Source organism: Tupaia chinensis, unplaced genomic scaffold, assembly GCF_000334495.1.
Source record: "Tupaia chinensis unplaced genomic scaffold, TupChi_1.0 Scaffold142262_1, whole genome shotgun sequence".
Classification (NCBI taxonomy): domain Eukaryota; kingdom Metazoa; phylum Chordata; class Mammalia; order Scandentia; family Tupaiidae; genus Tupaia; species Tupaia belangeri.
In genome coordinates, this window is record NW_006202111.1 from 447,861 (window position 1) to 473,730 (window position 25,870).

General features: G+C 41.2%; 2 protein-coding genes across 12 annotated transcripts in view; one reads left to right on the forward strand and one right to left on the reverse strand.

Annotated features, from left to right (window-relative positions):
• The window catches only part of PFKM (phosphofructokinase, muscle), a 47,794-nt gene extending 28,285 nt beyond the window's left edge, over nucleotides 1-19,509 (reverse strand). Inside the window, exons 1-3 of one of the 3 annotated variants that reach the window (XM_006163460.3) lie at nucleotides 19,418-19,509; nucleotides 18,295-18,385; nucleotides 17,531-17,653 (exon numbers count right to left, since the gene is read on the reverse strand). In XM_006163460.3, coding sequence (XP_006163522.1) covers nucleotides 17,531-17,653; nucleotides 18,295-18,376 — 205 coding nt within the window. In that variant the 5' untranslated portion in view covers nucleotides 18,377-18,385; nucleotides 19,418-19,509. Of the gene's footprint in view, nucleotides 1-17,530; nucleotides 17,654-18,294; nucleotides 18,386-19,204; nucleotides 19,272-19,417 lie in introns of those variants that run through there. The other 2 variants (XM_014582097.2, XM_006163461.2) reach the window with 2 other exon arrangements.
• A 32-nt stretch (nucleotides 19,510-19,541) lies between these two features.
• Nucleotides 19,542-25,870, forward strand: part of LOC102490999 (sentrin-specific protease 1) — a gene marked incomplete at its 3' end in the record, with an annotated part of 52,586 nt that continues 46,257 nt past the window's right edge. Inside the window, 2 exon segments of one of the 9 annotated variants that reach the window (XM_014582101.2) lie at nucleotides 19,542-19,693; nucleotides 23,928-23,975. In XM_014582101.2, coding sequence (XP_014437587.1) covers nucleotides 23,972-23,975 — 4 coding nt within the window. 9 annotated transcript variants of the gene reach the window in all.

Below are 25,870 nucleotides of genomic sequence, written 5' to 3' on the forward strand. Positions count from 1 at the left end.
TTTCCCTTGCTCTGCTTGTCTCTCCCCTTCAGTGCCTCTCTACAATTACATCTCTTGCTTTTTCTACTGCTCATCTTCTTGCTTACTATTGTTTCTGCTCCTGCACATTCTGACTGCAAACAAGAAGAATACAAATGACTAGACAATAAGCACTATCTGACTAAACAAAATTTTAAAATTTTCTTTATGCTATCATAAAGAAAGTAAAAAGATGACCCACAGACTGGAAGAAATTTTTGTAAACCATATATTGGATAAGTGACCAATATCCAGCATATACAAAGAAACTCTTGTAACTCAGTAATAAAGACAGTAGGACCAGCAGATGGCATAATGGTTATGTCCCTGGACTCCCACATGGCCAACCGTGATTTGAGTCCCAGACTTGGAGTCTTGAAACTCGTGCTGGACACGTGTGCATGTGTGCCCAAAATCCTGAGAGGAGAATGGAAGAGAAGGGATGGCAGCATGGCCATTCCCCCTGGGAGGTGATTTCTGGCTTTCTTTCTCTCTCTCTCTTTCTGTCTCTCCAGCAAATGCTCACACCCTATAGCAAAAATCTCTCCAAAATAATAATAATAATAATAATAATAATAATAATAATAATGATAATGATAATAATAATGACTGACTCAATCTAAAAATGGGCAAAAGATCTGAACAAATACTGCACCAAAGAAAATATACAGATGGCAAATAAGCATATGAAAATGTGTTCAATATCATATGCCACTAGGGATGCAAATTAATACAATAAGATACCACCATTCACCTATCAGAATGGCTAAAATTGAAAAAAAAAAAAGACAATACCAAATGCTGATAAGAACACGGAGCAACAGAAACGCATTCATTGTTGGTGGGGATGCACAATGGTAAAATTACTTTAGAAAAAAATTTGATAGTTTCTTACAAAACTAAACCTAGTCTTACCACAAAATCCAACAATGACACTTCTAAGAATTCACCCACATAAGTTAAAAATTATATCCACACAAAAACTTGCACACAAATGTTTATAGCAGCTTTATTCATAATTGCCAAAAACTAAACAACTAAGATGTCACTCAAAAAGTGAAAGGATAAACAAATCCTGGTATATCTGTACAGTGGAATATAGCTCAACAATAAAAAGAAATTACTTATTAAACCATGAAAAGACATGAAAGAATTTTAATTGTGCATATTGCTTAATGAAAAAAATGAGTCTAAAAACCTCCATATTATATGTTTCCACCTATTGATGTGTGACATTTTGGAAAAGGCAAAACTATGGAGACACTAAAAAGATCAATGGTTGGTTACCTAGGGTTTGGTATAGAAAAGGAGGGACAAATAAGTGCAGCATAGGGGATTTTTAGGGCAGTGACACTACTCTGTGTTAGAATGGTGGATACATGCCATTACTCATTTGTCAAAAGGAATAGAACACCCAACTGCCAAAAGTGAACCCTAATGTAAACTATGGACTTCAGTTAGTAATGATGTATCAGTATTGCTTCATCAAATGTAACAAAGGCAACCACATCAATACAAAATGTTAAAAATAAGGGAAACCAGGGACCAGCAGTTAGAGTAATGGCTATGTCACTGGACTCGCATGTAGTCGACCGCGGTTTGAGTCCTGGACCTGGTGCTTTAAACTCACTCCAGGCACGTGTGCGTACGTGCTCAAGATCCTGAGAGGAGAATGGAGGAGAAGAGATTGTGGCATGGCCATCCCCCTTGTGGGGTGATCTCTTACTTTCTGTCTGTCTGTCTCTCTCTGTCTTTCAGGTGAGCTCATGCACCCTCTAGCAAAAACCTCTCCAAAAATAAATAAATAAATAAATAAATAAATAAATAAAAGGGAAACTGAGAGAGAAAAAGTCTTTTGAGAGCTCTGTTCTATACAACAGTTTTCAGTAAGCCCAAAATTTATATCAAAAAGTAAAGTGTATGAAGTTAAAATTTTTAAAAACAAAACATTAAATCAAATTGTGATATTAAAAAACAAAAAAGGGCAAGTCAGTGGCATAGTGGTTAAGGTGACTGAATCTCACATGACCCCATGATCGGTGTTGGACTTGGTAGCTTGAAAAACAAGCCAAGTATGTGTGCATGCACACCCAAAATCTCAAAAGGAGAGAGAGATAGGGGTGAAGGGATTGCAGCCTAAACATACCCCATGGGGGGAGGAGCTTTCTCATTTTCTCTCTCTCCCTCTCTACTATGAACACATATGCCCTCTGGCAAATTAAAAACAAATTTAAAAAAATGGGCAAAATTTGAATAGACATTCCTCTAAAGAGAAGTACAAGGGTACTTCAAAAGTTCATAGAAATGAGGGACCAGCAGTTGGTGTAATGGCTATGTCACTGGACTCCCATGTAGTTGACCGCAGTTCGAGTCCCAGATCCCATGGCTTAAACTCACACTGAGCGTGTGTGTGTGCCCAAGATCCCAAGAGGAGAATGGAAGAGAAGGGATTGCGGCGTGACCATCCACCACAGGGGGAGTGATTTCTCACTTTCTGTCTTTCTGTCTCTCTCTGTCTTTCTGGGGAGTGCTCGCGCCCTATAGCAAAAACCTCTCTAAAAAAAAAAAAAATAGAGTTCACAGAAATGAATTAAAATATCAGTTTTTTGAAACCCACACTAACTTTTTTATAATATGTATTTTCTATGAATTTTTGAAGATTTCCTCATACAATGGGTAATAAACACATGAAAAGATACTCAACATCATTAACCACTAGGGCAGTGCAAATCAAAACCACTCCGTTTGAAGTGAAGGTAACACATTATATTTATTAGATTGGCTGTTATTGGAAACAAGGCAGGGAGTGGTGACAGTCATAGAAAGCAGATCCCACATGGCTGACTACTGTTTGAATCACAGCCCTAGCAACTTCAAAAACACACTGGGCACATATACATGCCTGCCCCAAATCCTGACGAGGCAGAGAAATGGAGGAGAAGGGATTGCAGTATGACTCCCATTGCAGGGTATCCTCTCTCTCTCTCTTTCTCTCTCTCTCTTTGTCTCATGTGCGCACACGCGCTTGCGCCTGCACATTCCCTCTGGTAATTGAAAAAAAAAAAAAAAAGAGAGAGAGAGAGAGAAAGACTATTATCAAAACAAACAAATGGAAAATAAGGAGTTACCAAGGATGTGGATAAACTGGAAGCCTTGCAGGCCAGCAAATGACACAACAGTTACAACACTAGACTCCCACATGACTGACCATGGTTCAAGTCCCAGACTCAGTGGCTTGAAAATCATGCTGAGTGCAAGTGCATGCGTGCTCAAGATCCTGGGAGGAGAATAGAGAAAGGATTGCAGTGAGGCCATCCTCCCAGGAGATGATTTTCCTCCTATTATGTCTGTCTCTCTCCTGTGAGCACACATGCCCTAAGGCAAAAATTTCTTAAAAAAAAAAAAAAATTGGAAGCCTTGTCCACTGCTGGTAGGAATGTGAAATGAGGCAGGTGCTATGAAATTCGGTAGTTCCTCAAAATGTTAAACATTGAACTACATTGCCCAGCAGTTCCACTCCTAGGTGTATATATCTACAAAAAATGAAAACATGAACACACAAAATCCTGTACACCAACATTTATAGCGACATTACTTATAGTAGGTAAAACATGAAAACAGCCCAAATGGCCATCAACTGATGAGATAAGCAAAATGTGGCATATCCACACTATCGAATATTATTGGTAATAAGAAGAGCAAAGTACTAATACATTCTGCAACATGGATGAAATCTGAACACAGGCTAAGAAGTCAGCCACAGAAAACATATACTTCATGACTTCATTTATATAAACTGTTAAGAAAAGGCAAATCTATAACGACAGAAAGTAGATTAACAGTTACCGAGGACTAAGGAGAAATGGGGAGTGACTAAAATTAGTACAAGATCTATTTGAAAGTTAATAAAAATGTACTTTCTACTCTATCTCCACCTGGTCTGGGGTTAATGAACACATACTCAAAGTGGTTGCAAACTCTATCAGTAGACCAAAATTCATTGACTTGTACACTTTAAGTGAGTAAATTTTGTTATATAGTAATTATAGCTCAAGGAAGATATTTTAATACAAAGCATTTGGAAAGCCGGCTTAGCGACACAGCAGTAATGCTCCGCTCAAGTGAAACTAGATCCATATGAAAGATCGTGGACCTATGCACGCTAGATGCACAGGCCTACGATCCCCTGCTGGTTGGGAAGACTTGGGGGAGGGCAGGGGATCACGGTGTGAGACACTATTGAGAGTCCTTCTCTCTCTCCCCACCCTTTGTCTCTCTGTTTCTTACCTGTGTGAAAGAAGTACAACAACAACAACAACAACAATGCATCTGGAAATGAAACACTTTGAAAACCTTTCTATGCATTCTGGGGTTTCTGACTAACCCTGAAGTTGAACACCGAAATTTGAGAGATAATCACGCTTTTTTCCCTACTGTTACCCATTCCAGCCCCTATGCATCTGATAAAAGTGCTCTTCATGAATTATTGCACTAATAAGTCTACCTTTATTAGGTGAAGGCATGGAAATGTCACCCAGTGACTCAGGGATTCATCTACCAAGACATCTGATTCTTTTGGTCCATTTTTCCATCCAGAGCATTAACAAAAAAAGTATTCACTGATACTTTTTTTTTGGGAGAGATTTTCACTGTAGGGCGCGTGCGCTCGCCAGACAGACAGAGAGAGAGAGACATAGAGACAGAAAGCGAGAAATCACCCCCCAGGGGGGATGGTCATGCTGAAATCCCTTCTCCTCCATTCTCCTCTCGGGATCTTGGGCACACACGCACACGCGCCCGGCGTGAGTTTTAAGCCACTGGGTCCGGGACACGAACTGCGGTTGACTACGTGGGAGTCCAGCGACATAGCCATTAAGCTAACTGCTGGTTCCCATTCACTGATACTTTTGAAAGCATCAGAAGGAAGACTATATTCAGTGTCATCACACTAGGTATTGAGTCCATTGCAATGGTATTTTGCAGTAGGGGAGAGAAATTGGACTCTATTCCAAATGCAGGAGGGTGAGTAGAAATGTATAGCCTAGGAGTAGGGTCAGTGGATGGAAATTACTAAGAAGAAACACTGGGGTAAGGGAGATTCCGGCTAAACTGACCTATCAGCATTCTTATAGAAGACAGGCCAGGTGACCAGACATCACCTGGTAGATGGTGGAGAATAAGGAACTTGACCAGATATTAAAGGTGATCAGATACCAAGGTTTTTGATAAATGGATTGAGCAGAGTTCTTTGCTAAAAATGGATTTTATAAGGAAGTACACAGATGGGCCTAAGAAAAGGTTTAGGAGCCTGACAAAAGTTTGGCCAAGCAGTTCTTTGCCAAGGGCTCAGTCATTTCCAGGAGTTCCTGGAAAACTAAATGAACACAAATTAAGAAAACATCATCTCAAAGGAAACACACAAGTCAGTTCTAGAATAGGAAAATTTTCTCAGAAGTGATCAGGCTTTGCCTACAGTCATCTCAGTACAATCCCCAGACTTGAAGATGTTATTTTCATGAGTTAAATTAGTAAAAACCAACACAAAATAAAGTAGTTGATAGAAAAAATACCTTATATTAAGAAGTGGCTATGGGGCCAGCAGGTGGAGTGGTGATTAAGGCATTGTATTCCCCTATGGCCAGTTCAAGTCCCAGACCCAGTAGCTTGAAACTCATGCTGGGCCCACGTGCATGTGTGCCCAAAGGCCCAAGAGGAGAATGAAGGAGAAGGGACTGAGGCATGGCCATCTACCCTAGAGGGGTGACTTCTCACTTTCCCTGTCGTTGTCTCTCTCCAGCAAGTGTACACACTCTATGGAAAAACTTCAAAAAAAAATTTTTAAATAGTTTTTTTAAATGGCTATAAAATGTCTTTGAGATAAGAATTTTGAGAATCCTCTTTCCACCATTATTTCATTCATACATTCAACAATTATTTATTGAGGACTCATGTGTCAGCCAGTATGCCAGGTACTGAGCTATAAGCAAGTTCTCATGGTGTTTATAATCTAAAGGAACTATCCAATTTCACAAGAAGTTTACATTTTATTGGACCTGAAACAAAACTGAAAAAAATCAATGACCCATTAACACTTGTAATATATCAAATTCTTATGACACAAATGTGTTAGTTGAGTGTAAATGGAGTGAAAAGAGTGAAACCTAAATAGTAAGAATTTGGCAGTGTTTATTCAACACTGTTTAGGGAAAAGACACCAGTGGATACAAATATTACAGCATTAGAGAGGGATAATATAATGAAACAAGAACATTTCCTTAAAAATGAAATTTATTTTAATTCTAAAGTCCAAGACCATGCATTTCCCTTTGCTAATTTTCTGCTAATCAGATAACTTTTAAGTTTCAAATATAGTTTCCCAAGAACCTTAACAGCATGGAAGATAGACTATAGCAAGCTATGATTAACTTTAAAATCAAAATGTGGATTCATAATTTGATAGTGGACTAGTGATAAGTGAGAATATTTGAGAGCTGGACAGTTCTATGGTATGGTATAAAATATGGTATATGATACCTTATCCTTACCTGTCCAATGGAGAGACTGGGAAGCATCACTTAGGGCAGAGTATTGATGCATGAAGCCTACAGGTGAGCACAGTGTAGTGACCGAGGAAGAGCTGGCTGAGGAATGGGCTTAAACATTCTCATAAAAGCTAGGGTGCCTAAACCAAGTGTCAGAAGCAAAGTGTGTAGCTCAGCAGAGTTAGAAGATCATAGAGCACAAGAGCAAAGCAGTGAATTAGACAGGCAAACAAGAAATGATGTAATACATTTTTGAGGCAACCAAACTAAATCAGCAGCTGTATTTGTACCCATACCAAGATTATTTTTATCACGAGTATGGTTTAATGGGACTGGAAAGGGATGATTTGGATCCTTCCTCCAGAGAAGAAAGCAGAAATGTATTGTTTTTGCACTGGGGAAAAACATGGGACCCTCTGATGAACTTCTCATGAAGGTCTATTTCCATGACTAAAGTACAGATATTAGCCAAGAGGACCAGCCCCATAGTGCAGTGGTCAAGCTCATTGCATCAAGAGCCATAGCCCTCATGACTAACCAGTTTGAGTCCCAGTAGCAATGTCAGCTTGAAAAACACAAGAGGCATGTGTGCAAGCATACTTTACATCCTAATGTGATGGATAAATGGAGGAAAAGGGGTTGCAGCATGATCATGCCCCCACTGAGAGGTGCTTTCTCTCTCTACCTGCTCCCACTTCCCACAAGAGAGCACATGTGCCCTCTAATAAAATAAGCACACACACACACACACACACACACACACACACAGAATTAGTCATGATACTGCTGGAAATCCAGAACTTGGTCCAAAACCTACTCAATTTCCTTTAGTTGTTGAGGTTGGTAGTTAGAATTCAGGATTGAGGGTGTCTGGACCTGGTAGGGAGGGAGAGAGAAAGAGAGAGAGAGAGAGAGAGAGAGAGAGAGAAAATTAAGTGCCTAAGGAAAAGGTCAGTTAGAGCCAGAAGACCATGAGATTAAAGTCCACCATTTCTCTACCTTTGAATACTTGATGGTAGTCTTCCTATTTTCAGCATGCAAAGTAAAGCTAATGTGCACAGAGGAGAGCCAAGATGTCTCAGCTATTTTACTTTGTGCATCTACCCTGGTCCCCAGCAATAAAAGGCATATATCTTTATGCTGATCCTCAGTACATAGGAAGACATTTAGAACCTTCTTTGAGGCTTCCCAGAGCTCTCCAGGTGTCAGCCAGCTCTCACGGACTGGCATGAAATTCAGGTAAACAGTAGGGGCAAAAATTAAAATATTATGAAAAAAAAGTATTCTGGGGGAGAGAAGTATAAGAACATATTTAAAGAGAATCTTCCAGTGGCTAGATATATGGAGCACTTGAGAAGAGCAGTTGAGGTATTCCAAATCACCTGGTTTGTATACTCTGTCTGATCACTAACCCCGTATGTTGTGGACAGGTGAATGAAGATATGAATAGCTTTGGACAATGCCCTCCAAGCCAGGAATAAACTGGACACTACTGCCAGGTAGTTGAATAATCCATGTAGATAGAAGATCTCATTGATGATGATTATCAGGGGCTAACAGAGATAGGGGGCAATAAAGAGGATATTATGTTCTATACTCATGAGTCCATCCACTACCACTACCACTACCACTAGGAGTCCTTCCACTACCACAGTTAAGACTATGGAATAGAAACAGACTATTTTAAGACCACAGAAGAAGATCATGTTGTTAGTGATGGTGTATGAGGACGTTTAGAAATGGCAAATAGGCACATAGGCACTCAGGTGTGACTCTAACCCAGAAGAAAGACGAATGAGAGGTTTGATGTCTCCATTCAACAAATCCCAAGCACCCACTACATGCTAAATACTGTTCCAGGATCACATAGATGTGGAATTAGAAAAACAAATGGGATTGGCCCATAGCTTGGTGGTTAAGGGAACCAGAACCCATATGGCTGACCAGGCTGTTTATGTCTCAGACCTGATATCCTGAAAAACATGCCAGGCATGTGTGGGTGTGCATGTGCCAGAAATCCCAACAGGATGGAGAAATGGAGGAGAAAGAATTGTAGCATGAGCACACCCCATTCAGGGGTGCTTTATCCTCTCTCTCTCTTTCTCTCTCCCTATGTCTCTCTTTAGTGAGTACACATGCACACCGGCAAAACAAACAGCTAAAAAAACCAACAATATCTGTCTGTCCTCATGGAGCTTATATGTTATGAGAAAAGCACTTAATAAACAAATTAGTCATGTAGTGATAAGTTCTGTGAAGAAAGATAAAGCAGGGCAAAGAAGCAGAGTTGCAGGGTTACTATCTTAAGTAGGGTGGACCAGAAAAACCTCACTGAAGAGATGACATTTTAGAAGTCTGAATGAGTAAGGGAGAAAATCATGCTGAGATCTAGGGGGACAGCTTTCAGGTAGGGAGAATAGCAAATGCAAAGGGCTATTAGGCAGGGAAAGCTTAGGAGTGTCATGTCAGAGGACCATTAATATTTCCTTTAAACTGGGATCAAAATTGTAAATAGACTATAATGACTTGGTTGATATTCTGAAATACTTGCCTAAGTAGCTATGGGCTTTTGTCTGGGTAGAAACATCCATCTGGCTTTCCCATTTCTACATAGCGCCTGGACCTCCTCTATCTCATCTGGTTATTACCAAATGAATACACTGTCTATTATCTGCTGTCTCCCATTAGCATCCTTCACAGGCATAGACCCTGGACACAGGCATGGAGCCCCTGTCCACAGTGTAGAGTCACCTTTAGCTTTAGCTGGAATAAGATGATCCCTGAAGATACAGCAGCATCAGCAGTCACTAATATTAAATTTTCTGACAAAGGGTACCTATCTGGCAATTCAGCCTCAGCTAGGACAAGCAAGATGAATTTCTCCATGTGCCCAGTTGGTTTAAGACAATGGCTCTCAGTTCCAGTCTAGCGGAGTCAGCATCATCTGGAAACTATTGGGTCATCGGAAAAATTCATGATGCATTTTTGCATAGAAAAATATGTTATGCCTTTTCCAACAACCCAATAGTTAGAAATGCAATGCACATTCTTTTTTTTATTGCCCTAGTATGTGCAGTTGAGAGAAGAGAAAGAGAGAGAAAGAGAGAGAGAGAGAAAGAGAGAGAGAGAGAGAGAAAGAAAGAAAGTACTCCCACGATGTGGCATAATCATGCCATGATCCTTTTCCCGCCATTTCTCTATCTTGTCAGGATCTTGGGCACGCATGTACAAGTGCCTGGAGTGTTTTTCAAGTTGCAAGGGCCAGGATGTGAACTCCAGTTGGCCATGTAGAATCCAGTTCCTATGTAGAAGGCATAGGGCTTAACCACTGCGCTACAGGGTCAGCCCAGAAATACAAATTCTTGGGGCCAGTTGGAGACCTATGGAATCAGAAGTTCTGGAGATAGGGTGCAACAGGGTGTTTTAACCTCTCCAGGTGATTCTAACACAAGCAAAAGTTTGAGAATCTTTATTCTAAGCTATGGAAGTCCAAGAATACTGTAACTTTAAAAATTATAGAATGAATCTGTGTACCTCAAAAGCCTAGATGGCTCCTATGGGACCATGTATGCCAACTAGGATCACCTTGTTGAGAAAGATAGACCAGGGAGGAGGCCATAGACAACAGGATGGCCCCTATTGTAGGTTGAAGGCACCATTTTCAAATCTTGATTAGGGCAGAGGCATATAAACACTTCAGCTGAGATATACAGCTTCAACCTTGGACCAGATAAAGGTTTTCTTTCCTTAAATAAGTATGCTTTGAGGGAGTATCAGAGCATTGTATAAAACAATCCTGATAGTCTTTTACTTCAGATCTTCTAACACCTCATCGAACATAATGTGGAGGCCCAAAATCCTGACAGGATAGAGAAATGTAGGGAGAAGGTATGGCATGATAATAGCACATACGATAAGTATATGGTCTGAGGAATATACCTCTAGGGTCTTCAATACATTCCCTGGGTTTGTATCAAACTGAGAGGTTTGATACAGAACTGGAGGAGGGTGTTCTAAGAGGATAAGAGGACATATGTATGAGATCATCTCTATTCAATGGGCGATAAAAGAAGTATTCCACAGTCTGTTGGCATCCTTGCATATGTGACTGGAAGAAGAGCATCCATAGGCTATTTTTCCCTTGCAATGAGAGTTTTCACTCCATGAAGACTCAAATTCTGTGAAACTGATCTTGGAATTCTGGGATCAGAAGGTTAATGCTTACTCTTGACTATGTTGAGATTAAAGTTTCTTAAGAGAGGAAGAACCCCCACTGTTTTCCTTCATCAAAAATTCAAATTCTGGGACCAGCAGTTAGTGTAATGGCTATGTCGCTGGACTCCCACGTAGTAGACTGCGGTTCAAGTCCCGGACCCAGTGGTTTAAACTCATGCCGGGTGCATATGCGTGCGTGCCCAAGATCCCGAGATGAGAATGGAGAAGGGATTGCGGTGTGGCCATCCCCCCTGGGGGGTGATTTCCTGCTTTCTGTCTCTCTGTCTCTCTCTCTCTGTCTGTCTGGCAAGCACATGCGCCCTATAGCAAAAACCTCTCCAAAAAAAAAAAAAAAAGAATTCAAGTTCTAGGACAGCCATAGCCATCCTCCTGGGGGGTGATTTCACACTTTCTCTCTCTCTTTCTGTCTCTCTCTGGTAAGTATGTGTCCCTTATAGTAAAACAAAGAAAAAAAATTAAGTAATTCAGATTCCTGGATCACTATAACAGAGCGTATACATGGGGGACAGTCTGATTCAGAAAGCGAGTATACCTGCCTGCCTGCAAGTGACATGGGACATTAGCATCATAGTATTTACATATCTGTTATATTTACACTGTTGGGGAAACTTTGCATCCTGGTCTGCACACCATGTAGGTGTGAGTGTAATTTTTTTTTTTTTGAGATGTTTTTGCTATAGGGCACATGCACTTGCCAGAAAGACAGAGAGAGACAGAGAGAGAAAGTGAGAAATTATCCCCCAGGGGGATGGTCATGCTGCAATCCCTTCTCCTCCAGTCTCCTCTCACAATCTTGTGCATGCACGCACACATGCCCAGCATGAGTTTAAGCCACCAAGTCTGGGACTTGAACTGTGGTTGACTACATGGGAGTCCAGCGACATAGCCATTCTGCAACTGCTGGTCCCAAGTGTACTTATTAAAGGAACAGAAAGACAGAGGGGACACGGCAATGCTGGGAACAGATGGCCTAGGTGACAGAATATGATAGTTAGGGTTTTACTTTCCAGGGAGAAGCCGTGGCACAGAGGGCAAATGGTGTAGCACTGCTTCCTTGGAATACTCCTCCATCTGCAGTTCAGTGAAAACTAATCTTGGAAGGCACTGGGACTGGAGTAGAGTGTTCTAAGACAACATATGTATGAGATCATCTCTATTCAATGGGAAATTAAAGAAATATTCTACAGGTCTACTGGCATCCTTGCATATTTCTGGCTGCTGGGTGGATAAGTGGGCTGCCCATCACTGAAAGCCTTAGAAACAGGAGAGCTAGGTCTATGAGCACTTGGATCTGCGGGACCACAGCCTAGCCCAGAAGGTTGCCTGCTGCCCCTGAGCTTCTGCCCTGGAGGTAGCTGTCCCACATTCTCATCTCTCTATCTAGAATGCTAACCACTTATTATTATTATTATTATTTTTAACAAAGGCTGGGGGGGGTAGGATGACATGGGGTAAAGTGAGGCCTAGGTGACTCACTCCTTTGTTGTACTTACACATATTGGGAACTGATCCTCTATGGATCAGACACACAACACACAACCTGCCTCATCATAGTACAGACAGAACTATTTACACTGATGGGTAAGGAACCAGAGAAAAAAAGCAACTATAGCTTCTTTACTGCCAGGTGTGAGACAAGATAGAAAATGTATTTTATTTTTCTTGAGGACTAGAGCTCATGCTCTCCATATGAGAGGTCTTTTAAAAGTTCACAGAAAATGTATATTATGCATGGGTTTCTCTCTCTCTCTCTTTTGCACCAAAATAAACTTGTACTTCAATTCTATTCCTCCACAAACCTTTTGAAGATCCCTTGTATATAGCTGGTTAGAGCAAGAGCACTCCAGAAAGGGATCTCTATTAATTTTTTAGGCTGGCAGAAGCAGCAGAGGGACACTGGGCCAGAGGTTTTGCATATTTGTTTTATAATTTTGCTACAGAGCATGTGCACTCCGAGAGAGAGAGAGAGAGAGAGAGAGAGAGAGAGAAAGCACTTCTCAGGCAGGATGGGCACACTGCAACCCCTTCTCCATTTCTCCTCTTTTGGGGATTTTGGGCATGCACACACATGTGCCCAGTGTGTTTTTAAAGCCAGGTCTGGGACTTGAACCACATAATCGGCCATAAGGGATCTAGCCGCCTTAACCATCATGCTACCGGCAGGACTGGTTTTGTATGTTTTTATAGCAGTAGCCCTGTGCTCACCTTTGCTGACCATACTGTTGGATGACATGAATTCCTCACAGGCACCCCGCAGGGCTGCATGCCTAGATGCAAGGAATGGAGCAAGGCAGTGGCATCTATCTCACCAGAGCAGGTAACCACTCTTACTCCCCTCTAATCTACCCAGCATCCAGAAAGACCTTTCAACAACACAGATATGATCCTGATACTCCTCAATGATTTTCCGTAACTTGAAAACATTAAGTACTAGAAGATATTGTGTTTTTTTTAAAAAATATTATTTTAAAAACTTTGCTATAGTGCACATGTACTCACCAAGAGAGACAGACAGACAGGGATGCTGGTAGAAGTGAGGAACAAGCCACCAGGTCTGGGACTTGAACTGTGGTCAGCCACGTGGGAGTCCAGCATCTTAACCACCACACCACCTGCTGGCACCTGTGCTAACTCTTATCCCATTATCATAGTTCACTCATCAGCTATTCTTCCTATTACTCAAGTCATGCTGGCCCACTCCATTTCCCACAGTGAGTCAAACTCCTATTTCAGAGCCTTCTGTTCCCTTTTTTCCAGAAAATCCATTTTCTCTCTTTGGCTGTTTAATGCAAATTCTTCCCTCAGACTGCCTGAGAAATGTTTTATCTGACTTTTTAGGCCAGATTAAGTTCCACTGTTTTATACTTTGATTATATATGATTTTCTCATTGTACTAGCACCATTCCATTATATAGCCATGTGTGTGTTACGTGATTATTGTTTTATTTCTACAAGATTATAAACTTTGTGAGGGCAAGCAAGGTATCTGTTTTGTTCTGTTTTATTTTACTGGCCAGAGGGCACAAGCACTTACCAAAGAGAAAGAAGGGGGAGGGGGGAAGCAATCCCTATGGGGAATGGTCGTGCTGCAATTCCTTCTTTTCCATTTCTCCCTCTTTTCAGGATTTTGGGCATGCACACACATGTGCCTGGAATGCTTCTCAACCCACTGGGTCCAGTGGCAACTGTGAACTGAACTATGTGGTCAGCCATGTGAGATCCAGCTCCTGTAAAAAGAAAAGGGGGGAGAGGAGGAAAAAAGGAGAAAGGAAAGAGGGAAATAGGCAGGAAAGAAGGAATGGAAGCCCCACTGAGGCCAGAAAAATATTTTCCTTCTCTAGTAGAAAAGATGTTAGAATTAAAAATGGCTCTCTGGGCAAGTCAGTAGCATGATAGTTAAGGTGGCTGGATCCCACATGGCTGACTGCATGGTTCAAGTTCCAGACCCAGTAGCTTGATGGTAGGCATGTGTGCATGTGTGCCCAAAATCCTGAGAGAAGAATAGAGGAGAAGGGACTGTGGCATGGCCATGCCCTCTGGAGGATGGGGTTCTCACTTTCCCTCTCACTGTCTCTGTCTCTTTCCAGCGAGTGCATGTACCCTAAGGCAAAAATGTCTTTTTTTTTTTTGGAGAGATTTTCACTGTAGGGCGCGTGCGCTCGCCAGACAGACAGAGAGAGACATAGAGACAGAAAGCAAGAAATCACCCCCCAGGGGGGATGGTCACACCGCAATCCCTTCTCCTCCATTCTCCCCTTGGGATCTTGGGCATGCATGCACACGTGCCCGGCGTGAGTTTTAAGCCACCGGGTCCGGACACGAACCGCGGTCGACTACGTGGGAGTCCAGCGACATAGCCATTACGCTAACTGCTGGTTCCCAGGCAAAAATGTCTTTAAAAAATAAAAATAAAAAAAGAAGAGTGGTTCTTTGGGTCAGCCAGTGGCGTGGTGGGCTGGATCCCACATGGTAACTGGATGGTTCAAGTCCCAGACCCAGTGCCTTGACAAACTCACTGGGCATGTGTGCATGTATGTTCAAAATCCCAAGAAGAGAATGGAGGAGAGGGGATTGTGCTGTGGTCATCCCCCCATGGGGGGAATGAATTTCTCACTTTCTCTCTCTCCATGTGTCTCTCTCTGGTGAGCATACATGCCCTAGAGTAAACTGGGGAAAAAAAAGTGACTTTTATCTGAGGCCCCAATATTTAAAACCAGGATTTTGTCCATGGGATAATGCTGAGTTCAATCCACAAAAACAGGTCCAAATAGGTCATAAGAGCAAAAGGAGTCTAAGGTGTTTTAGGAAAGAGCAATATCAGTGGAAAAAGTAGGAAAGATGAGAACAAATAAATAATAATCTGTACAGGGGCTAGACAATGGCCAAGAGATAAAATGTATTGTTCTGTGAGGCTAACCCACATGAAAAAGTTCTGGGTTCACATCTGGAGACCTCCTTGAATATGCCAAGCGCTCATGTGTCTGAGATCTGGGACTGGCTGAGGCTGGGGGTAGATGAGAGCACCAAGACTCTGTTGGGGTTGCTGTCTCTGCCACACTCGCTCATAGAAGAAATAAACTTTAAAAAAAAAATACTGTAGAAAGTAAAAACAAAACAAAACAAAACAATACCAATAGGACAAAGCCAACAGCTGGGTTTATTTCTTGTTCCCAGCTACTTTCTATGCATGGGCAAAGCAAGTCTGATTAAAGGCACATAGACCACACAAAGTTGCCACAGACGCATGGATAGATGGATGGATGGACCGATAGATATATATTGCTCCCAGTATCTGAATAAATTAGTATTCATATAATTTTCTTGTGAATGTGGCTAACTCTGGACATACCAACAAGACTCAATTCAGTTCAAGTTGATGCAGGACCACGTTGCCACTGCGTGCTGGAGTTCTGTGATGCTCTGCCTAAGTAGTCAGCAGGCCCAGGCCTTTGCTATATATCTATGGCACCTTCTTTTAAAATTCAACACTACCACTTTTTTTTTTTTTTTTTGTCAGAGGGTGCATACACCCACTGGAGAGTGACAGAGACAGAGAAACAGACAGAAGGAAAGTGAGAAAGCAACCCTCATGGGGGAATAGTCGTGTTGTAATCCTGTCTCCATTTTTCTCTCTGTTTGGGATTTTTGGCACACACACACCCAGCATGTTTCTCAAGCCGTTGGGTCCAGGACTTGAACCATATAGTTGGCCATGTGGGATCCAGGCAATGTTATTTAGCTCTTAACTTACACACGGTCTCACACTATCTACTTTCTTTGATCATGAGTCCTGGGAAACAGAGGAAGTGTCCAGTCATTTCTTATTTCCTAACGTCTCAGACAGAGACTTTAAATAGTAAGTGCTGAAGAAATTATGAATAAATACAGCTATATGTTTCACAGATGCTGTAAGTTAACTACTATAATGAAATTTTTAACTTCCCAAGTAAAACCCTTTTAGTTCTGAATGCCTTCTGAATATAAAAGGGAAATGGCCAAGGCCAGCAGGTAGCATAGTGGTTAAAGTGCTAGACTCCCACATGGCCAACTGTGGTTCAAGTCCTGGACCTAGTGGCTTAACAATCAATCTGAATGTATATGTGTGAGTTCCCAAAATCCCAGGAGGAGAATGGAGGAGAAGGGATGTGGTATGGCCATCCCTATTGGGGGGAGGGAAGGTTTCTCACTTTTCCTCTCAGTGTCTCTCTATCTCTTTCTCTATTTTTTGAAAATAATTATTTTATTTAACTTTATTTATTTGCAATTTGACCAGAGAGGGACAGAGAGAGTGAGAAAGCAAGCCACCAGTTTCAGGACTCGAACCACAGTCAGCCATGTCGAAGTCCGGCAGCTGGCTCCCTCTCTGTCTCTTTCTGGTAAGTGCACACACCCTATGGCAAAAACCTTTAAGAAAAAAGTGAAAAAGAAAGCCACCAGTTTCAGGCCTCGAACCACAGTCAGCCATGTCGAAGTCCGGCAGCTGGCTCCCTCTCTGTCTCTTTCTGGTAAGTGCACACACCCTATGGCAAAAACCTTTAAGAAAAAAAGAAAAAAAAAAGGAATTGACCTAAATAATCTCTTAAGCATTTCCAAACTGTAAACCGTTGGGACAATGACAGGAAATGTTTTATACATAAGCTTTATAACCTGCAATTTCTGGTGTTATTACTAGGCACATATTGGGGAACTCAATAAATGTTTACAGTGAACTGATTCCAATGTATCTGTATTTAAGTTGAGAAGAAACATATAAGTGGGTTTCTGGAGCTTCATATAAATTGCTTATGAACTGAACATTATTTAAAATGTGTAAGAGAAATCTGATATTAAATGGGTCCCTAAGATGATTTTTAAAAATGATATTTAAATCATTTTGTAATATAACTCTTTAATTTTATCTATGGTTTAATTTTTTTTTTACATTTAGGTGTATCAAGAATGCTGGCAATAAGGTAGGACACCTTAGTAATTTATAGTTATGAGGGAGTCAATTAATTTAGTATTGACTATATCAAGTTATTCTTCATAATGAGAAGTATCCCTCTCTGTACAATTTCCTGGAGGTTCTCCTACAAGCTCTCTCTTTCTCTCTCTTACACACACACACACACACACACACACACACACACACTTTCTTCCTTATGTCTTAACTCATATTTGGGTCTATGCATAAACCTTTCATTTTCCAATACTCCTTTTCATGTTCCTTCCCCTGGTTTATCCACACGCCTCACCAGTTTTGAAAATAGGTATGCCTTCCACAGCGTCTGGATCATCCTTAGTACTTAGACTCTTCAAGATGTCTGGATTTGGTGGTGGATTTGGAACGAGCATCCTGGAAGTTGACGCTTCTTCAGCTGAGACACAATAGCTTTAAGTCACTCTCAGAGAATTCAGGCAAGGAAGCCCTCCTTACTCCCTTACTTTCTTTATGACTGTCAGCTACCTAGGGCTTTCTTTTCATAAATCCAATGAAAATTTAGGTAAGTGAAAACTCTTCTCAACAACTATCTTACGTCAAAAAGATTCTATTCCTTTGTTAGAAATAGGAGGGAAAGTAGAACATGTAACTAGATACCCTGACGCTGGGGTGGAAGAGAAGGCAATTTTTCTTTAGGGCTTGAATTATCACATAGGTTTTGGAGTGTCAATTGGTAGTGGCAACAGGACTTTCACAGGTATACCTGAACAGGTTGAAATAATTCACATGGGAACCAATAACCTCAGCTCCTGGGCTACAAACTTTGTCCCCTCCTCCCCAATTCTCAAGTCCTCCTTGTCTTCCTGGGCACTATTTACACATACTAGGCCAAAATCTCATACAAGAAAAAGACACGAGTTAGTGACACATATTTTATCACAGGGAGCATAGAATAAAAAAGGTCAGTAGAATCTTAATGTATTGTATTTATACTAAAAAGTCTAATATCCTATATTGAGACTCCCTGTGAGAGAACCCATTTCCTGTCACTGGAGTATGACCAGGAGACAGTGGTACCTGTTCTCTGAGGAATCCTGACTAACTGGCGAGATTGAACCATACACATGAAAAATTTTAGATGAAATTCCTTTCCATGCATGGCTGTGTCCTAGAAATAGAGACAACATTTAATCCAAATAAACAAATCTGTGTAATAATTAAGATGGCAATGACCAACAAAAGCTAGGCACTCTCAATACTACTAGGTCTTAGGACTTGACAAAATATCAGCATATGAGGTGATACATATAATCTACTTTTATATGTTAGACAGGGCAGGAACTCCTGTATTCAGCAAGCACCCTCTTTTTCCCAGCTGCCAAGAGTATTTAAATGGCCGGGGACTCCAGAGATGGCCTTCTTCAAGTATGAGCTCAAATTGTGGCTATCATCTGGATTTGGAGTATCTGCTCAAAAATATTTCTCCAAGAATTTTAGACATGATCTTGGTTCAGAGGCCTGCCAAGTTGAGGGGCTTAGTAAACAGTCTGAGTGAACAAACATATTTCTTCCCATTCATTCCCTCAAAAAGTATAGCAAAGATTACTGATTAATCTATATAGTTCCAGGAACAACATCAGGGCCATGTAGAGGTCAGACTCCTGGAGCCTTTCTTATCTCCACCCCGAAAAGAAGATTGTCAGTGGGCTCCCAGTAGCTTTCTTCATATCTCTGCCCATTTCAAACTCTTTCAGAGTTCTGAGTGGTTCTACAAGTCGCCTCAGTCTAATTTAAGCTGTCCCCAATTTGCCATGTTCCCCCTAGGATGGTCAGTCAAGCATGATGAAGTGCAGAGTATAGGACTGCAAGTTAAGGAATTTATTTCCTAGTCCTACATCGGCCATGCATTTTAAGATTTTGGAAAACGATTTCATTTTTCTTAAGCTGATAGACTGAAACATTTCTAGTAACCTCTACAAGCACTAACGTTCTGCGATTCTCAATAAAACATGATTAGCCTGAGATCGATTTAGATTTCAGGTCCCTGTCTGTCTGAGAAGCCACAGTTTCTGCAAATCTAGGGTCACAGTGAAAAGCTGCTATGGAAACCAGAGCGTAAGCAAAAATCGCCCTGCGGAACCATAAGGAGGCGGGCAAAAGGGCCGAGGGAACAGAGAAAAGCAAAGGACGAAAAGCGCACCGACAGTTTCCCGAGTACCAGAAAGAAAAAGCCCAGGCTGAAGGGGTATTGGGGAAATTATGACTACAGCCTTAAACGATCCCTTGGCTTCTCAGGCTTCGCCACACCGCGCAGGTCCTTAACTCCGCTCTTTGACCTCTTGCCCCACCCCCTCCTCCGCAGCCACCAAACGGCTCTTCCGGTGTTGTGAAGACGGTTCCGGTTCGCGGCGGTTCCCGGGTTTTGCGTTCCGCGCCCGGCCGGAAACCCCTTCGCATAGCAGCCGGTTCCGGTCCGGCGAGTGGCGGCCGGGAGCCGGGGGGGGGGGAAACCCGCCGGAAACCCCTTCCGCATAGCAGCCGGTTCCGGTCCGGTGAGTGGCGGCGGGAAGCTGGGGGAGGGGTGAGGATGGAGGGAGCCTGGACCGGGAGACTGTGTCGGGCCGCGCCGGCCAGCCCGGTCTGGCCTGGGCGGAAGCGAGGACGGCAGTGGGGAAGGCGCTTTTTCTTCTGCCCCGCCCCCTGGGACCACCTCCCCTCCCCCCTGCTGTCCGGCGGCCGCGGTCTGGCCGGTGGCCGTTAGTTAGGTTTCCCGAAGCTGTTCCTTCAGGCCTTTCCTCCTGGGCTGCGGAGAGGCCGTCTCCCTCCGGTTACAGAGGGCCCCATCTTAGCGCCCTGCCCTCCTTGTGCGGGAAAGGCCAGTTGGGATCCCGGGCTTTCCCGCCAGAGCAGGGTCTTCTCTCCAGGGAGAGCAGTTTCCTTCCGGAAGCTCCGCTTTCTGTCACATCTGCCTCACCTCTCGCGCTCCTTTCGACCCGAATGATATTTTTTACTACTTCTGTGTCTCACGTAAACATTTCTCCAACTCTTTAACTCTGTGGTATCTCCCGGAGATGTGATATCGCTAGTGCCACCACCAGAAACCTCTGGACCCTCCTGCCCAGGTTATGAAAATCCCCTTAACTGCCACAGTTCGCTTACCTGGCTCATCGCCTCCTGGTAATTCACTTGAACCGTTTCTTTCTTGCTGTACCCTAACGTGATCTCTCTGGATATATGCCTAGTTTCTCTTGTCTTGCTTGAGCTTGGTGATTTCTGTTTATCGGTGTCTCTGCAGTGTTTCCCCTATCTTGTTGGCAATAACTTGCTTCTTTATCACTTCAAAGTCAGCCTTGTTAAAGTCATTTTACTTTGCGTTTGGTACGCTTATTATATTTGGGGTTGTGGTGATTCTTATAAAATTTATATAAAGCGTTTTGTAGACTACCAAGTATTTGAATTAGGGTATTTGTTGTAATCAGATATTCTGCATGGAGTAGGTCAGATCGTTTCCTAAATCTTCATTCTTCATGAAGGTAATTTGCATAAAGGACTTGGCGTGGGAATATATTTAGATTACACTGACTTTGAAATTACGGTTTCAGTGAAACCTGAAACATCTCTTAAAGTGTAATCCCTAAATCTTTTTGCAATTTGGAGAGTTCCTGTTTTTTCTTCTCTAGCCCCCATTTAAGAAAGCCTCTTTCATTTTCACCAGATTTCAGTTAATTATCCCTACTGCAGAGGTGGTCTTCCATCACCATCTAATGAATTAAGTCTGGAGGGAGTGGATGAATACAAAACAGGTTCTGCTACTTCTGGTTGAGGTGATGTAACTCTGGATTACTGCTTTGAAAGTCCTTCCCTTCACTTCCACATCTTCTACCAGTTGTACCAGCTTTAGTGTCTTGTATCTGTTTATGGATCTGGCTTCTCCCATTAGACAGCTTCCCTGTGACAGGGACTCTTATTCATCTTTATATCCCCAAGTACTCCGCAGGTAGTTGGTACACAGTAAATGTATTTGTATGAAAGAAATTGAACACTTAGTGTTTAAGTCATTAGAATGTTTAAGGTGTTAGAATTTAAATGGGAGGAATTACATGTGAAAATAATAATAATGATAATAATAATAACCCTGAAAACATGATATATTACAAGCTGTTTCAAACACATAATTGTCTTCCAGAGCTCAGAGTAGGGTGATTAGCTTGATCACTCCCACACCTTTTTCATATCCTAAATTGTTCTAACCACATCTTCATCCCTAGATACACACATCTTTGCCCCCTCAATATATCTTTTTTATCAATAGTAACTTCATCATAGCCCTAAACATTGTCTTTTATAACCCCCTCTTTGTATGTATGTAGTCTCACGTACATTGTAATCTTATAAATTGTTTTAACCCACTTGTTACATTCTGTTAATGTTAGGACTTTGCCATCTTTTATTTTCCTTTCTTTTTCAGGTTTTTTATTGCTTTGTATTCAGATACTAACCTGACCTGAATAATTGTAACTGCTTGTGTTCTTTAAGTAAATTGAATAATCAGTATGTTCTAGGGCATTAATTATTAGAAGTATTTTCTTTAAATTCCTACACTTTCAAGAATTTGGTGGCATCAAAGGTTCCAGATCCCAGATTTCATGGAGAATTTTGGGATAAAATGTCCCTTCTCCCAATCTATAATTGCAAAGTGGCCTAAAAGAAAGTACCAGCAGCACACTGAAGAAGCTGGACAGTAAAATGTAAATGTGGGGTTTTAAGTATTTAAAATGAGAAATCATGTGGATTTCTTAGGGTTAGGTTGGGATTCCTTTTTATTGCTGGTGTGTATCAATCTTTGAATGAGGATATGTTAAAGGACATGCCACCCCTCCCTGTGACTCAGGGTAAGGAGACAGCTTCCAGGTGTTTCCACGTATCCTCCAACCCCAACACACATGCACGGGCATCATTTGATGTTGGAGATGTGTATTTGCTTGGGAGTCAGGATGCTTGGACTTTTGTCTTCCCTTTGCCCCACGTGTGTGATTTCAAGCAAGTTATTTAGCTTCTCACAACACGATCTCTTAAAATTCTTTTAATTTCTAGCTTGCTTCCCTCTTCACATTTGTCTCAGGAAAATGCAAAGGAAATTTACATGGGATTATTCTACTGGGCACCAGACTAATTTATTGATCAATATGATTTTTTTCCTCAATCTGCAACCCAGGGAATTCTGTTCTATGAAGGAAAGAAGGGAAAAGAATAATCTTGAGAATTTCCAGATAGTAGGCTTTTGTTAAGTTGAACATTTGGAAATATATTGAAACCTAAATCTAATAAGGCTTAAATATTTTGGAAAGCCTTCCTGGCAAGACTGGGTAATCTGATGATTACTCAGTCTATAGCTATGCCAAGAAAAGCTCAAGCAGCCTTTTTTGTGTGTGTACTTTGTCATTCTGACCACAAAAAATGCCTATTGTCATCATCCAGTTTCCTGAATACATTGAAGCCCTATTGCATTGTAGCTGATGAAATGCTCAATCTTTTAAAAACTGGTGATAAGATTACAAATGCATATGGGTGTGACTCTTACATCCCTTGTGTCCTTTTGGAAATCTGCCAAGAAGCAAACATGCCAAGGGTATGTTTATTAGCCTAGTTGCAAGCAGTTTGCTTTTTAACTTTCTTTTTTGGGGGGAAAAGTGGATACATTAGAGGAGAAAGTAATTTTCATATAGGCAAGGGGGTTTTGGTTTGTAGCAATTCGATGTTGGAGGTGGGGGAGTATCTTATGCAACTGTGAAATAATCTTGATTGTCATCAGGTTATTAGTAGTTTTATATTTGGCCACTAAATAAAACATTTGGGAGAGGTCTTAATAGGATCATCACAAGGTCCGTCACTTATTTATAAATGGTTTATAATAAAGAATACAGTAATGGATTGGGAAGAATTTCTGGGTTATGGTTTCAGTACAGTCACTAACTTTATGATTTATTCAAATTACTCAAATTTCCTAGGAGTTGGCTCTCCCAATTTTCTTTTCTCCCTCTCTCCCTCTACCTTTCTTTTGAAAAAGAGAGAGAGAGAGAGAGAGGGACCAGCAGATGGTGTAATGGTTACGTCGCTGGATTCCCACATAGTTGACTATGGTTTGTGTCCCAGTGCCGGCAGCTTAAAACTCACACAGGGCACGTGTGCATGCATGCCCAAAATCCAGAGAGGAGAATGGAGGAGAAGGGATTGTGGCATGGCCAACCCACTGGGAGGTGATTTCTCACTTTCCATCTTTCTGTCTTTCCAGCGAGCACACCTGCCCTATAGCTAAAGTCTCTCTAAAAAAAAAAAAAGAAAGAAAGAACGAGAGAATCCAACTGGATCTTGCCAGACTGTGCGGTCTTCCCTCCAGCCTCCCAGGCAGCCTAAAACACAGTCATGTGTGGGCCTATTCACTGACCTAGAATCTGTACCCCGGCCTTCCACGCAGCTCTAGCATTATGCATGTGCTACTGCTGCTGGGCCTTACTTTCTATTGATATTCTGTGGGTAGTCTGTTCTAGTTCTAGAACTGTTCAGAAGTATCTCAGACTAGTTTTGTTTCCATTCCTCCCCACTGAGTCAACTTCCATACCACCTTAGATTTTTTTCCACTAAGAAACAAATGTCACTTGTAAGTATATGAAGTGTTTCAATATGTAACATTTCTGTTTTGTCTTCTGTAGGACTTTGTATCTTTGCTAAAGTCAGTGATGTGAAAAGACCTGTCATGGGTAAGAAGAACCATAAAGTAGTCATTCAGTCATTTTAATTGCTCATCAGTAAGCTGGAGTGAAAGAATGGGTTTTCCTAACATTTTCAGTATCTGCATCTTCATGCTTCATAATAGCAGAGCTCTTAATTCCGGTTGTGTAATACTGTGTATCATACATAGTTTTCTTTCTGTTAGAGCATTGTTTTCGAGTTATTTAGGAGCATTTTCCCATTCATTGTTAGTGAAAAGGCCAAATACACAGTTAGCAAGCATTTAGTATATATCAACTCCTATATAAGTATCTAAAATATATTAATCCATTTAATTCTAACAATTACCTTACAAGGGTACCTAATAGTACTTAATTTCCCTATTAGAGCAACACAGGAACTGAAATACACAGACTAAGGAATTTGCTGAGGGTCACATACTGTAACTGGTAGAGCCAGGATTTAAACCAAGAAATTCTGGTTTTAGAATCCTTTTCTTTAATACTGTGCTCTACTGCCTTATGTATGTAAATCATCTAATTAGGGCACATACTTCATTTCATTTAGCAAGTTACTTTGAGAATTAGTCATGATTGGAACACTTTCCACTATTTCATTTGTAGTATTTTGTGTCTGTAAAGGAAATCAATGTAAGATCAGGACTAGTGGCACTTAGGAATAAGCTAAAAAATCTATGCAACTAAATCTTATGATGTGCCTTATGTTCCTTTTAAATTCACATTAGCTTTCTCTACTTTGTTTTCCTTTAGTCTGCCTTTTCCCTCCTATCATGTTTCCATTTTCTCTCCTTGCTGATGTTAGTGTAATACCTTGAGTTTCCTTACTTTTGTTTATTCTTATTCTAGTTCTTCTATAATAACAAAGGTCTCAAAATGAATCTGAAGTAAGATTCTGCTGCAATATTGTAATAATTGAGATGATATCTCTTAACGGCTATTTGAATAAATTATGCTTTTATCAAACAAAATTTTCAGGTGGACTGAATTTTTTTTTTTTTTTTTTATTTATTTGCCTTAGGATATGTGTGCTTGCCAGAGAGAGACACAGTGAGAGGGAGAGTGAGAAATCAACCCTGCCCCATGGTGAACGGCCATGCCCCAATTCCTTCTCTGTTCTCTTCCTGAGATTTTGGACACACATGCACATACACTTGGGGTGAATGTCAAGCCACCAGGTCCGGGACTCAAGACTATGACTGGCCATGTGGGAGTTCAGCTCCTTAACCACCATGCCACCTGTTGGGCCCTCAGGCAGATTAATTTTTATAGTACCTTTTTGAGTTAAAACAGAAAATAAACCAGTAACACTATTTCTCAGTGATAAAAATTTTTTCCCTAGTTTTTTATATTTAAACAATTTTCTGGGCCTGCCAGTGGCCTGGTTAAGGCGGCCAGATCCCACACAACTGACTATATGGTTTGAGTCCTGGACCTGGCGACTTGAAAAACACTGGCATATACATGCATGCCCAAAATCCCAAGAGGAGAATAGAGAAGAAGGGATTGTGGTATAGCCATCCCCCTGGAGAATGCTTTCTCACTTTCTCTCTGGCAATCACATATACCCTATAGCAAACTGAAAACAAAAAACGAACAAAATGCAGTTAATATAATTTAAAAATATTCTTTGGAAATACTGCATATTTTTTAAAACTTAAAAAAATTTTTATATACTCATACGAGTTTTGAACTATTTGTTTGATGATCTCAATCAGTTCCAAATGAGCCAATATCCATACATAGGCCTCTTTTGACATAACATTTGAGATTTTTTTTTTTTTTTGCCAGTAGTTAGCCAAGAAGGAGGGCTTTTATTTAGCTGTAGAGTTGTTCTTTGGGTATCATTTTTATCAGGTAAAAAGACTGATACATATGAAAAGGTCAAGAATTACACAACTTAAATG